Here is a 16,210-nt window from a genome sequence, read left to right as displayed (position 1 = left end):
TAACTATGATTTAAGTATTCCACTGCCACAGAATCTTTGGGTTATTTGGGTGTAGACCTCCAAGAAACTCTCTTAAAGGGAGCTAATTTGATAAATATGCAATTTAGCATGATCGTGGATATAAAAATACACTGGTGTGTTTTAAGCTCTTATTTTAACTTTGACATGTAAAGAGATCAGAGGCGATGGAAGTCGGAGGCAAGGATTGGGTTGCTAATGGTTTTTTACAAACAACAGGTGACTGTCGGTCCTTGGGTGTCGGAAATAATGCTTACAATGAAAAGCAAATGTCATTTTTGGCATTCCATGAAAAAGATTCTAAATTCAGATTTGGCACGGGGGGCTCATGCACAATTAGTTGAAGACATTGCATGTACGGCAGAAAAAATTTACCGACGCCCCCTTTTTTTTTTTTGCATCATCATTTGGCGAGGGGTAAGAGAAAAGGGGGGGGTGAGGTTGACTTGTCTGTGGCAAATAAATAAATAAAAATGTTACTCATTATTCGGCATTGAACTCCTGGGAGAAATTAGAAAAAAAATGTCTGAGAAAAATTAAATCAAACGATTGCCAGACAGGTACACGATATGCAATAACAGCAGAGAGAGAAAAAAAAGCTCCAGGAAAAACATTCCCAGGAGAAAAAGAAAATAAGATGGAAGCGAGAGACAAGAAACGCGGAGATAAAAGTCGGCATTTCTCATGTCTGATTTCAGGTTTCTCAGGTGAGAAGCCCGTGATTAATACACCAGTTATGTAAAACATATTTTCTTTCTCCGCTACCATGCAAGACTCCTGATGATGGGCTTTTGTTAGGTGTTTTTCTTTTTTTTTGAAGAAGCGTGGGAAATCTTGAAGGTCTCTTCTGTAATAATTTACCCCCACCGGCAAAACTCTATTAGCCTGCAATTAAGGGAAATCAAGATCAAAACACCTGATGCTGGGCTGCTTCAGTGGCCCCTGTGTCTGTTGCATCTGAAGAAGAGTTTGCCAGACTCTGGACGCTGGGAGGGGATTTATATGAAATGAAGGATGAGGGTTTAATATGATCAAGTCATGGAAACCAGAAAGTACGATCTGTCAGACTATGTCATGTCTATGTTTAGAAGGGAAAAAAATGGGAAGAACAGTTATTTATTTTAATGTATATGTACATGTATATCTTCTTCAGTTTCTGGAATTTTGTGAGTTTTAATTATTTAAATCGGCAATCTGGCTCCGATTTCACGAAAGAAAACTTAAGTTAACTTAACTTTTTATTTCATAATTCTGGTACAAAAAAAGAGAAAATATCATAACCTTAGAATTTTTTGGCCACATTAGTCGGTTTTCCCTTACTGATGAACACACTGATGACCATACATTAAATAAATGTTGAATTTGTAGTCTAAACAATTAAAACGTTGAATAGGACAATTGCTTTGAATAACTAGAACATTATGCATCCATCTATTGATTCCAAATTACTTGTCCAGAATAACATTTTCTCTTCTTTTGCCCCAGTTTGGCTCAAACTTCACCTGTAGGTAAAACTTTAAGGTGTTTAGTGATCATCAACCAATTATCTATATCAAAGGAAACCAATTCTTTATATCAAAAGTTCATTAGATAAAAGAAAAATCTGTCAAGAAATCCTTGCGTTGAGAATAATTTCTCTTCCTTTGGCCATATATTGCTCAAACTTTACAGGAGATAGGTTGTGTAGCAACTTTACACTAATAGTTCCTAGGTCAGGGGTCAAGGTTATAGCAGATATCTAAGAAACTACTGTAATTCGTTTTAATTCCATGCATGGTGTTAAAAATTCACGATTTCTTAAAAAGTACCGATCGCAATGGTTTTAATTTCACGCTCCAAAAAAACCAATTGATCAAAGTATAAGCATTAACACGTCTTGAAAACTTAAGTTAGTATTTACGATGGGTTTAATTTCACGGGAAAATTACAAATCGCGAACATAGTGAAATTAAAACCATCGTGATTATTTGCCAATCTACAGAATTATTCTTGTCCTGAGCGTTTTTTCTCTCCCCTCTATATGCCCCATCTCTAGGTCATATTTAACCCAAGCTTGCCTGTGTGTGATAGTGGAAGTTAGAGGTCAAGGTCAAGTCAAATCTCCCTAATATCTTAAATAAGTGCATGGTTTTGTTTTGTTCTCCTCTGTCCAATGTGGTTCATACTTTACCAGGGAAATCAAAGAAGCACAGTGTAAGGTGTTTGCAGTGACCTTGAACTTTAGCTTTTCAGTGTAAATTTCTCTTCCATTTACAGTCCTTTATCCTAGTGTCCTTTTCTAAAAGCAGGCACTTTGAGATGATCACCCCCTCAATGATATCTAGTTCATCCTGGATGTCCCAGTAACACAGTGAATAATGCACTCGCTTTTTACCGCTAGGACCCAAGTTTGATCCCCACATTCAACAGTGTTTGTATGTAGCAAAACTCGGTTATAACGTAGTCACTCGGAGCTAAGAAATTACTTCGTTATATCCGTAATTCGTTATAAACGTATAAGAAATTCATTAAATTTACATAGCTGGGGATCCAAGATGACTTCGCTATATCCATGAATTCGCAACGTCCGTGTTCGTACTAAATGAGTTTTACTGTATTCACAAAAGGGTATGGTGGTCACCCACTTGGAAAATTGGGTTTTCTCTGGGTACTCCCACTACCGCCCAAATTTAAAATGACCTCCTCACGCATTGTTAATCTGTGCCAACAAGAGGTGTTATATAAGTTGTAGAATTTGTGTGTCAATTATTGTAAAATAAAACAAGAGGCCCATGGGCCACATCGCTCACATGAACAGCAGTTCCTTGTAACATTACATTTCGTAGCATATGGTTTTTCTATTCTAAACATTGAACCCCTTTCTGGGGACCCAGTTATGGTTCGAGATTTATGGTTGGCTTGAACAACATATATAGTAACATAGGAATGAAAATGTGTAGCACTGTGGTGGGACCGCACGTACACAACCTGAAAAACTGAACGTAGAAGAGTTCCACTTCAAGAGGAATAACTCTCAGACTGTACAGAACATCAAGAGAGATAACTCTTGGTTCCACTACATTAGAGTTTACACAATTTGAGGATCCTTGCATAGAAATCTCACAAACTGTAGCATTATAGTTCTCGAGAAAAACTTCTTAAAAACATTTTCAATATATCTTTCTATGTTAAACTTTGAACCCCTCTTGGGGCCACAGTATTAGTCCAGTGCTAAAGTTTTAATTATTTGGAATCTACATTATTTAAGGATGCTTGCATAGTTATCTCACAAGCTGATGCATTATAGTTCCCTAGAAAAAGATTTTTCAACATTTTCCCTCTATATTTCTATGCTAAACTTTGAACACCTTTTGGGGCCCCAGTATTAGATTGAGGTCACGGCTTTTATAATTTCGAATCTACACTATTTGAGGGTGCTTACGTAGTTATCTGACAAATTGATGCATTGTAGTTCTCGAAAAGAAGATTTTTAAACATTTTCCATATATACCGGTACTTCTACATTTAACTTTTAACCCATCTTGGGTCCCTAGTATTAGTCCAGGGGTCATTTTTTTAAAACTGTCGAACCTTCATTATCCAAGGTTGTATGCATGATAGTAATCTCACAAATTGAAGCATTGTAGTTCTCGAGAAGAAGATTTTTTAACATGTTACCTTTATATTTCTATAATAAACTTTGACCCCATCTTGGGGCCCCAGTATTGGTCCGGGGGTCACGATTTTACCAATTAGGAATCTACATAAGCGAAGGATGCATGCATAGAAATTCCACAAACTAAAACATTGTAGTTCTTGAGAAGAAAATTTTTAAACTTTTCCTTTATGTTTTTTAAAAAGTTTAAATTTTGAACCCCTCTTGGTGCCCATCAATTGTCCGGGAGTTACAATTTTTTGAATCTACATTATTTAAGGATGTACATGTATGCATAGTAATATCCCAAACAGTTGCACTATAGTTCTTGAGAAGAAGATTTTAAAACATTTTCCTATAGATGTTAAAATCTAAACCCCTACTGGGGCCCCACTTTTTGTTCGGGGGTCACGATTTTTACAATCTTCACTATATATACAACCTTTTGTGTATGTATTGGCATTTTTGGTGAAGTGGTTCTTGAGTAGAAAATTTTTAAACATTTTTCATATGTAGTTCTATGTTAAACTTTGAACCCCGTCTGGGGCTGCAGTTTTGGTCTGAGGGTCACGATTTCTACAATTTAGAATCTTCATTATACATACAAGCTTTTGTGTAAAAAATTGGCATTTCTGGTGCAGTGGTTCTTAAGAAGAAGATTTTTTAAACATTTTCCTATGTATTTCTATGTTAAACTTTGAACCCCGCCTGGGGCCCCAGTTTTGGTCCGAGGGTCACGATTTTTACAATTTAGAATCTTCACTATATATACAAGCTTTTGCGTAAATATTGGCATTTCTGGTGCAGTGGTTCTTGAGAAGAAGATTTTTTAAACATTTTCCTATGTATTTCTATGTTAAACTTTGAACCCCGCCTGGGGCCCCAGTTTTGGTCCGAGGGTCACGATTTTTACAATTTAGAATCTTCACTATGTATACAAGCTTTTGTGTAAAAAATTGGCATTTCTGGTGCAGTGGTTCTTGAGAAGAAGATTTTTTAAACATTTTCCTATGTATTTCTATGTTAAACTTTGAACCCCGCCTGGGGTCCCAGTTTTGGTCCGAGGGTCACGATTTTTACAATTTAGAATCTTCACTATGTATACAAGCTTTTGTGTAAATATTGGCATTTCTGGTGCAGTGGTTCTTGAGAAGAAGATTTTTTAAACATTTTCCATATGTAGTTCTATGTTAAACTTTGAACCCCGCCTGGGGCCCCAGTTTTAGTCCGAGGGTCACGATTTTTACAATTTAGAATCTTCACTATATATACAAGCTTTTGTGTAAATATTGGCATTTCTGGTGCAGTGGTTCTTGAGAAGAAGATTTTTAAAGACATGCACCCTATACTTACTGTTTCGCAATTATCTCCCTTTTGAAAAGGGCTGTGCCCTTTATTTTAACAATTTATAATCCCCTTTCCATAAGGATGCTTTGTACCAAATTTGGTTAAATTTGGCCCAGTGGTTTTTGAGAAGAAGTTGAAAATGTGAAAAGTTTACAGACGGACGGACGGACGACGGACAACAGGTGATCAGAAAAGCTCACTTGAACCTTCGGTTCAGGTGAGCTAAAAAAGGGTTTAGTTCAGTTCATCCTGCATTTTCATAGTGGAAAAAATACCCGTTTGTTGGAAAATGGAGAACTAAGGTACATTTATCAACTGACAAGATAGATAAATCTTGTAACTTATCCTTAAAGGATTATAAATTTGTTCAATATGAAATTTCCTAAGATAGAAATATAACTTCTGTAAAATATTGGTCAATTACAAGGCAGGCTGACATTGTGTGTAAATTTAAATCAGCTGGGTTAAGATTTCTTTTGGAAAATCAAAATCATTACTGTAACATCAAGATTCTGTATAGATGAACTTAACAGGGCTGGTGAACCTTAAATCAATCATGTAAATTGATCTTGTATTTGTTCAGAGAATAATGTCCACCCATAGTTTGATTAGACTTAAAGATTCTCTTGTTAATTAAAATATTTGAAACCATTGGTTCACAAAGGTATCATTTGATAATAATTAATTGATTTAAACTGCTCAAATACTCATGTTTGATTTAATTTTGGTTGTTGCATTTCAAATTTTTGGGCCCCCCCCCAAAAAAAAAATTAATTACAATGTGGTTCCCTAACCTCACAATATGACGTAAATCAAGAACATGTTGCAATTCCATTTATTCAAATACTGTTGGTATCTATTAAATTCATTTCTTTAATAAATTTCAACTGTAATGCCCCTGTTTTATTTCGTATAACTCTAGTCTTTATGATGCTGTAATTATATGCATTGTAGATTGGTAGTGGAAATAAGTTAAAGATTTCAAATATGTTTGGTAAAAAATTTTTTTTTTACCTTATTGAAATTTTAAGTCCTGATGCATGCTTTAGACAGTACTTTGGAAGAAGTGATAGAGTTTATGGAGAGCTAATTGCTGTATCTTTGATGATTATTAGCCGACAATTGGGATCTAATGGTTCAACTAGCTCTTCAGTTCTTAAAAGAAAAAGGGGAAAAAAAACAAGCAGACTTCTTCTGAAAAAATAAACCACTTCGAATTAATTTACAGGATATTGCCTGAGCATAAAAATGTTAATTACTAATTGTGTGTATAGACTTTGTCAGAAAATGAAGTTTCATGACTCTAAAGGGTTCAAGGGTGAACGAAATTAGGCTTTCAGTCTGTGGCAGACGGCAATGCAAGTAAAAACTGCATCTTGGGAAATTGGAAACCCGGTGTCGTAGCAAGTTTTGCGCCCTAATCCAACAACCAGGTTTTATATATAGAAGTTAGCTGTTTTAATATTAGCAATTTCTATTTGTAAGCATCACATGATGTGGTTGAAAATAAGAGAGAGAGAAGGAGTGTTGATGTCTTGGATGTGTGACTGCAATTTAGGATAAGATTTTGAATTGAGCTGCAGGAAGCAGAATTTGAACCCCAGAATTTGAACGGAAACTTAAATTTCAAAGAATTGCTGCTTCATGATCTCCCAAGTGTGGGCAGTGTTGTATGTGATTATTCTCTGTATCATTGTAAGTACTACTAAACAGTAGATCTACGATTTTGCATTAGAAATTAACTTCATATTAACAAATGGAAATGTTTCATTTTTCACTTTAACTGGGTTTATATGATTGGGCCAATACCGCCTATATTTGTTATATGAATTTTTCCAAATGAATTGGGTTGTTAGGTCATAAAAGAAAATTAAAGATACTTTTTTGCACAAATTTTGAAATTATGTAATAGTACAGCAGACTCTGTTATAACGAAGTCAATGGGACCTAAGAAATTACTTCGTTATATCCGTAATTCGTTATAACCGTATAAGAAATTCATTAAATTTACATAGCTGGGGATCCAAGATGACTTCGCTATATCCGTGAATTCGCAATATCCGTGTTCGTACAAAACGAGTTTTACTGTAATACCACAACTGCTTCCACTCCAAATCCAAAAAAGTTTTTGAAAAATTTGCTAATGTAAATACTCTTTTTTAAAACTTGTTTGAATCTCATATTATTCATACATAATTTTTTTTTTCTAGAAACAATTGACAGTTGCTGATATTAGTTTTGGTTAGGTCTGAGTATGGTTAAATGTAAAGTTGAACATGTATTTTCAGTTTTGGGTGAAAAAAATGAATATGTAAAAAAGATTGATTCAGTAAGTAACAACAAAAACCCCATGCGGGATTCGAACTCGGGATGTACGTATCACAAGCCAAACACTTAATCCACTTGGCTCAGTGGTGAAATAGAAATCTTTTAGTTCTAAGTTAAAAGGTCATATAAGAGACCCTTAAATTTGCTGTTCTAAAAATTCTGAATAAAGTTAACTGTAAATTATCAGGTAAAAACTTGAATACTTTAGAAAGATTTCTTTTTAACTTAATTTTAATGGATAACAGTACATATATATTAACGTACTAAACTGTATCTATATTTTAATGTATAAAACTGTGTCAAGTAAGAATAAACAGACAATATTTTTTTAAAGAAGATGATGGCACTGAAAAATTTTAATTTAATGCATGGACAAAACTAATAAGCCTTCATTTTTATCCCCAGTATTTGTTACAAATCTTGGTTTCTGATTAAAAGTTGGAACTGGTACCAATCATTAAAGAATTAATGTCATAGTAGTTTTGCTGTGAGTCATTATTAAACTCGATAGTAAATATCCAATTATAATTCTGTTTAATACTCGTCATTTGGAGAAATGATTAAAAAACAAGGTTTAATTGACCTCAAAAAGAGCTTGAATGAGGAAATCAATTGCAGTTCAATCCTTGATTTTGGCAGCTGACAAAAATGTCAATGTACGAAGGATACTCAATACCAATGCAAACACTGAAATTCTATGAGTAGACTATAAGGTGTGGTGTTTTGTAATTACTTTTTTTCATTCAGAACTTAGGTATGGTTTATCAACCTAAAAAATTTGCAATTGTATGGCGACACGTGTCACCACAAAAACCGCATTGACACGGCAGATACACTTTGTCAAGTGACATTGACGCATTTGAAATTTAATTCTTTGTTTATATTGTCTGGTTGCTGACGCAGCTGATATACACATGCAGTGACAGACAGGAAGTATAGTTTTTGAGTAGGGTTTTTCCCCCTTTTTTCTGGATCCGTATCTTGAGGTTCCAAAGGGTCACTGGCAAAAAAGAGGTTCATGAAAGTGCGGCGAGTTTTGTACTCTTCATTCCTGATTGTTGCTCGAGATATTTACCAGGTGTTGCAGTCTGAAGATCAGGGTTTTTATTTTTATTTCATTTTTTATGCAGTAAATTATCGTATTGGGGGTTGTTTTTTTATTCTCTTAATTTGCTCTTTGGAATATTTTTTTCTAACAACAGTAACTAGCTCAACTTGGAAGAGTTGATGGAAAGTCTTACCGATTACCTAACTTTTAATACATGTACAGTTACAAAGCCCCCCCCCCCCCCCCCAAAAAAAAAAAGAAAAAAAAAAAGACAAGTATTAAGTCATATTTATGTACAGTTGATAAGCAAAAAGCAGGATAAGAATAGTAACCAAGAGATTTACAATAAAGTCTTTAGTACAAAGAGTCTGTAAGGAAAGTCTTCCATAATGTGAGGCAAGCTTGGCTCTAAGCTCTGCTTGTTATCAGAAAGTGCAGCCACCAAACAGATGGTTGAAATGCACAAGGGATTAGCTGATCCTCCAAGGTGTAAGACTGATTGTTTTTATGATGTAACGAATGATGATGCATCTTGCAGGTTCCTTAATGCTGCATTTCTTTTTTTAATGAACTAGTAACAATGCATTGTTAGCCTGAACCCCCCCCCCCTATGCTTGAAAGATGTATAGGATGTCATTTAATTGCAGCCAGTATAAGCTTATAAATAATGAGCACCATATAGATTTATATATAGACTGTAATATTATAGCTATAGCCCAGTTAGCGTGGAGAGACAAAACACCTGTTACATTTTATATAACTTGTGATGCTGCTGAACTTAATGATAGTATTGTCACTTTTATATAACTCTGGCTTTTGGGACTATTGCACTTTATAAGGGTCACATAATACTGTGGATACAGAACCTTCTTTCCTACTCTGGATCAGGAGTTGATTCCACAGAGTTTCCAGGGCTCCGGAAGACTACACAATGACTATGCTGGCATATCCTAACTATGTCACACAGGGGGTACCTACAGATTATCCTAACTATGTCTTTTTTCTGAGTGGAGATTCCGCAGAATTTCCGTCCGGACCCAGATCCGATTAATCAATGACGGTGCTGGCATAGCCTTTCTATGTCAAACGGAGGCTCCTCCGGGAAAAACCGAGCCACAGAAGATGGCTGCTAATTGTGATCTGTCATGTTTCCAGGAACAAGCACATTTGTTTGGTTTGATTAAGCTCAGGAATAAGACATTTGGGCTGGAGTTGAGGGAACTTTATACATTTACTCTGTAGGAAGGGGGGGGGGGGGGGCTCTTACACAAGGCTAACTGAGGTTTCTTCCTTCCAAACAATGAATTCTTACTAAAGAAGTGGGATCAAAGGAATTGTTTAGCAACCATGTCTACCGGCAGTTCAAAAAAGAAACTAGAGGGGTTTGATTGATGTTTTTTTTTTTTTAATATTATGAGATACTAGATAATTAAAGCTTTAGGATACCTTTTAATTGAGATTTTGATTTATAGGTCAAGGTGAAATCAAGGTCACAAATTTGACCTTGTGATTGCTCTGAGCATAGAAAAATATTTCATGATGTTAAAAATCTGCTCACTGTTTAGATATTGTGGTCATTAACTCTGCTGATTAAATAAATTGTTCGAAAGAAGTAGCAATTAAACAAGAAAGTTCAAGTTTTATGATGGCGACTTAATAACAGGAGCTTGCATGCAGGAAGAATCCAGATTTCAAAGGGCGTTAAGTGCATGCCGCTTGTACTAGAGACTATTAATATCAGTGCTTTTATGACAGAATGTGACATCAATATTGGGTTTATTGAACAAGGAGGGAAAAAAAACCTAAAATCTATTTTGTAATGACTAAGCTTGTTAATTAGGAGCAGTCTTACAAAATTGCCTGCGACTGTCATCAAAAATGGGGCAGACGTAATCTGTTGATGCTATCAAAACGTGACTGGGTCGCGGAGTGCAGGCATCTTGGACAGTTTCTCCATCCCAAAGCACTGAGTCACATTTTTGCAAAGAGAGGGCTCGTTTGTTTGTTTTTATGCTTTTTGATTTGTACAAAAAAAAAAATCCTGAAGAGAGGAAAATTAATATATGAAGTTCAGTATATTGGATTGATTGTAATCATGTGTTATGACACAAGCTTAGTTTAGAAGATGAGAGGGAGTAAATAATCTGTTAATTATAAATAAACCACTCCACCATTCATTATGTTCACTGAATTTATGTACTGTACTCCTGATGCCCTGGTCCTCCATCTCTCTTTCTCTTTCTTTTTCTCTCTTTCTTGCTCTTTCTCTCTCATCGTAATCTTAGTACAGTTACTTTTTCTCAAAAAATGAATTGCACTCAAAGTTTTTGAGCACTAGCTTGCTCACTCACTCTCCCCTCCCCCCTCTCTCTCTCTCTCTCTCTCTCTCTCTCTCTCTCTCTCTCTCTCTCTCTCTCAGCTGAAAGTAAATGCATTTCTCTGAAATTATTTTTAAAACTCCCACCCACCCCCCTTTTTCCAGGAATGACCCTGTCTTTAAATGGTCCCTTATTTCTGTAGCGTAGAGCTGACTCACTCCAAGATCCCTCTCATACTTACTCTTCAATAAGAAATCAAGCCTGCCTCGGCCGGCATCATCAGATATGTACACAAATTATTGTTTATGATGTTCTTGGTCCTTAAATCAAATGAGTGACTCAGGGCTTTTTTATTATTGAGTTTTGTGTAGTTTTATTGAAGAAATGAAATCAAAGAGAGGAGGCTGGGTTTTTTTAGGGTTTGGTTTTTGGTTTGTTTTTTTTCGTGTAAGTTGATGGAAAATTGGAAATGTATTCAATGTCTGGCATGCAAAATTCAAAGACTCATTTGTGTAGCTTTTACATTGATATTCTTAAATGGCTGATTATTTCCTTTATTAAAATTTACATACAAAATGAAAAAAAAAAATTTAAAGTTCCTTAAAAAGCATTTAACATAACCCATGTATGAAGGTTTAGGAGAAATTGTGTTTTAGAAAAAACAAAGAAACTGCTATTTTGATTTGATCATTTCCAGTTTGATTTTACTAAAATACTGCAATCTGAAAAAATTCAAAATGTTAAGAGCGCATTATGAACTATATGTATCAGATACTCAATGGGATTGTCAGGGAAAAAACATTCTTAAAGAGGTAGCCTACATGTAGCTTGAATACTTACTGTTTTTATATAATTGTAAATGGCTAAAAATCATTTGTTTGAATATAATGTTGTTTGTTTTAATTTTTCGCCCTCTGTCGTAAGTTTGGTAATTTGAAGTTACATTAAACGTAGAAATAAGTTGGGGCGGTCTGATTTAAAATAAAACTTCATTTACTAAGAAGTTTTGATTAAGACTGTAAAAAAATTATTTTGATTATTCTTTTTTTTCTCTCCTAACTTTTGATAAGTTTTTATTTACAACTGATTTATATTCACATTGATATATGAACGTTCGAGAAACGCGAAACCATAAGAAACAAATGAATTTCCAATTTTTATCTCCTAGACTTATCATGATCATAGAAGAAAAAAAATATCTCTAAGCATTTTGTCAGATGACATTCATGAGTGATGTGAGGGAAAAAATCCTAGTAAGAGGATGAAAAAAAAAAAAAGCCTGAATGGTATCGGAGAGACAGAGACATAATTTTTTTTTTAAGCGATGTGGAGATTTTGTATTGATAGAGTTGTTTTCTGGTCGGCAAGCAGGTCTATATGCACACTATTAACAGGTACTCGTTATCCACTGTAAGCTCTGGGAGGCATTGTTTTCCATTCATTTGTATTGATCCGGGGTTTGGAAACGGCAGGTTTCTGTGAGCCCATAAACAATTGTATTAGGTCCTGTACACCCAAGCATGTTAATCGGCAGACTCTGGGTTTCAGCCAATTAAATCTGCTCTAGTTTTTTGGGGTTTTTTTCAGCTTTTATTCAATAAAAAATTTAGAAACTGACAAATAATTACACTGAATATACCTTGTATACAATTTTTTATGACAAAGTCATTTTTTTGTAAAACTTGAATTTTTATTTTTTTTATTTGAAAATTGATTTTTGATGTTTACTGTATTTTTTATTTTTTATATTGATAGGACAATGTTCAAAAGACTTTGTTTACAACCAATGAGGATTCAGAGGAAGAGGAGGGAGAGAGAAAGGAAAATATCTGTCCACTAATCAAACCGCTCACTCCAGGCAGAGTCTGCAAGCGCATCAACGACTCTGCAAAATCAATCCCACAATTCCCTAGGGAGAGTGGTCAGTCTCGGACTGTCCAGTCTGACACAGGGCAGCGTGCCACTGTCAAGGCAACTTGGGGTCAGACCCTTAGGGGCGAGGGAGCAGGCTCTGGTGTCAGTGAGTTTGGGGAGGGACTCGAGCCTGGCTCGAGCTCTGATGGGGAATCTCGGGTCCCTGCCAGCGGCACGGATGGAAGTGTTTACAAACGAGGACTTTTTCCTACCACTGCTGATAAAGCAAATTGTCACGATGATTCACCCCATGTTTCTGAAGATGTTTTACCAATATCTGGAGATCGGAGCTGCATTAGAGAGGGGGTGACTCATTCTTCTGTTGTACTACCGCAAGCCTGCAGTCGCCAGCTTGCTGGAGACAGTGAATGCAATAGTAACCCCAGGAAGGATACCTGTCTCGTGCAAGAAGGACCTTACTCTACTGATTTGGAATCCTCCAAAAGACAGCAACACCCTTCCTTGATTGTAGAGCAGGGGCTCAGGAATCCTGCACAGGTGCTGCAAAATTTACCTGGAAATTTGTCAGTGGACTCGGCATACAGGTGGGAGAATCCAGTTGTAAGAGCCGAGGCCCTGCAATCGAGACATGTTCAGGCAACTTCAAATGCTTTCATAGAAAAGGAAAACAAGATTAACAGAGATGATGGCAAACTCTGCAGAGACTGTACCCTAGTACATGGGAACCTGTTAGCGTTTGCTCCATCAGATGGTTTCAATGTAATAAAAGAAAATCTAGCAACATCAGGCATACCTCTCTTTCCCACCACAAAAGATAGCAAAGACCATGGAACTTTGGGTGCTTCGTCTTTCAAACACCCCCCAGCCCAATGTGAACAGCCGGTTCTACTTGCAGAACAAAGACCAAAAAATGCCGGTGTCCGGAATTCAGAGTTAGCTGGTCACATTGCTTCGGACTGTCCCCGGGATGAACTTCGGGGCGAGAAACGCTACTTTGGAACTTATTATTCTACAGACGTGCTTAGATCCCAGGCTGAAAGTCAAGAGAGACAATGTGAAACGAGACAATCTGTAATTAACAAAGTAAGTGCAGATTAATGAGTTTTAATTGATAAACTTTGCTCTCGTAATTAAGATGTACACTTTCCTACTTAAGATGTCTGATGTATATCATCATGGTATTCCTTTCAACTCTTGTAATAATTCATAAGATAAATCATAGAAATTCTGACTTATTTAAAACCTGTTTCCTAAAGATCAGATACAATTATTGAATTAAGAGATTAATTGAAATGCTTTGATGTGTGTTTCTCATATTCCTCAAAAAAACTAGGATGATTTCGTCATAAACAATTATTTTATTAATGATGTTTTTATCTTCAAATGAACGTTCAGACAAGAAAAATTGAGTAAATATTTCATTAATGTGGGGTTTTTATTTCCACAAATGAGGGGTCATTATCAAATTATTTCAAATGCCATCTTATTATTTTACTCATTAAAAAGTCAAGTGAATCGATTGCATTTGCTGCATCCTGAATTAACCTTAAAAAAAGAACTTGAACTTGTTGATTTAATGTGCTTGAGATATGATTTAGAATAAAAATTGCGGCCCATGATGAATTGGGATATCAGTGTTATTAATAGTTTATCAAACCCCCGTTAATGTAATGAAATATATACATTGATAAGTTGTAGGTTCCTAACTTCTTTAAGTAATGTAAAACCCATGATTTATGGAATTTTCGAAAATTTGATGGGAAAATCGTTTTTCTCAAAGCACTGCTTTGGAATCAAATTAAGTTAATAACTATAGAAAAACATGTTTATCACTTATTTTTCTGCTCTGCGGTTTGTTTTCCATTGATAATGGCCAAGATTGCAAGGTGTGTAGATCAATATTTGTTTTTGAATTTGTTTGTTTTTAACAATCCCTTACAACCGCTATTCAAGGATGATATTGAAGGGTTTTCTGTATTTTATTTTTTTGGGGAGGGGGGTTCTATTCAAACTGAATGACCTCGGTCATTTTGATGCTAAATATATTCACACAAAAAATGATTGAATTGTCAGAAATACATTCAAAATGATAAATGTAACTGTTAGTAGTTATTAGCTTTTGGTCAAAATTCAAGATTCAGTCTTTAAAGTCATCATCTAATAGAAACGTCTTTGGTTCTTGATCTGAACTCAAGGTTCTGTCTTTATTGTGTCAACGGTTTGCGATATTAAAGTAAAAGATACAGTCTTTAATAAGATGGATTTCTTGTCCCAACAAGGCGTGTGAATTTAATAATGTACCAGTGTTTATGGTGAGTGGAAGGGGCCGTTCACTTATTTGACAGATGTAGATTTGAGTATCATTGTCAATAGCTGCTGTTGAAGGGGCCAACATTATTTCAATTCTGTATCGAGAAGCTGTCAGTTTTATGATGTGGAAAAATGAGAATTGAGAGATTTTATATGAAGGGAAAAAATTATAGGCACTTTTAATGGATGATATTGCTTCTGATAGCATGAACAAAAATATGTCTATATTAATTTTTTTTTTTTTGGGGGGGGGGGGGGGGGGCTTATTATTGGTGAAATATATGTTGTTGTTGTTTTTTTTTCATTTCATAATATTGACGTTAAAATATATTTTTAAAAGCAATTTTATTTTTGGCTTTTAATTTAAATGAATGAACTTTGTTTTACAACTGTTTGAATTGTTAAGATTGTGCATTCATGTATATAGATTAAATAAGAAATGCCCTAAGAAATTCTTTACCAATTTTTTAAATTTCAGTCAGACATATTATATTCTTTGAAAAAAGCCAGAGCTAGCATCACCCTGACAAATTGATAGTTCTTAGTTCAAATTCAAAACAGCGGCAGGTTTTTTCTAACACAGATGGAGATTGATTTGGCAAAAGTAGTGTTTGGTAATGATGTGCAGGCAGGGAACTCGATAGATCGTTATTTGCACAATTACATGCGGAGAGATTTTTTTTTTCTTTCTATGTTTGCGATAATTATTGACTGAATGACTCAATATCAATTTCCAATTTATCTAGTGAAAACTGCTCCATTTTCTCTCTCGTTAAAAACCAAGATGGAAGATTGGATAAAGTATGACTTTCCGTCAGAAAATTATGACAACCTCATCCAGACTTTTGGTTTATTTTCCATCTCATCATTAATAGATAATGTTTTTTTACGTAGAATCTATTATGCTTCAAAGTGCTGAAACTTTACTTTATCAGAGACAATATTTATGTGATCGTTTGATTTTTCCCTCCTTTATTATCACATTTATTCAGCGCAAAGTTTGCCCCATTTCCCTTCAGTTTGAGCTTTTATCTCGATGAAGTTTTGTGCCTTGGAACAAAATTAAAAACAGCTCGCTGCAAACAAAAAAATTTCTAAAATTAATTGTGATCAGGTTTTTTGGGGAGTAGTTAGGTTTGTTATCTACGTGACCTCTGGCCTTTTGATGTGTTAATTATTCATAATTATCTGACAGCATGCTTAGCAGAGCAAATTCAGTTTATCCAGATAACAGGTTTAGCAGTGAAATGATATAATTATCATCTATTGGTTCTATATACAACCACTTTTGATAAACTTTCCTCAGAGCAACATTTGTTAATTCCAGATTCT

General features: G+C 35.1%; 1 protein-coding gene across 2 annotated transcripts in view; it reads left to right on the top strand.

The window, feature by feature from the left end:
• LOC105320671 (uncharacterized) overlaps nt 1-16,210 on the top strand; it is a 41,965-nt gene that overhangs the window by 13,827 nt on the left and 11,928 nt on the right. For both annotated transcript variants that reach the window (XM_034453645.2, XM_034453646.2), the window contains exon 14: nt 12,449-13,651. In XM_034453645.2, the coding sequence (XP_034309536.2) occupies nt 12,449-13,651 (1,203 nt within the window). The remainder of the gene's footprint in view (nt 1-12,448; nt 13,652-16,210) is intronic.

This window comes from Magallana gigas, chromosome 10 (assembly GCF_963853765.1).
Source record: "Magallana gigas chromosome 10, xbMagGiga1.1, whole genome shotgun sequence".
Classification (NCBI taxonomy): domain Eukaryota; kingdom Metazoa; phylum Mollusca; class Bivalvia; order Ostreida; family Ostreidae; genus Magallana; species Magallana gigas.
The sequence above is the reverse complement of the archived record's forward strand: the minus strand, read 5'-3'. Positions and strand labels throughout refer to the sequence as shown.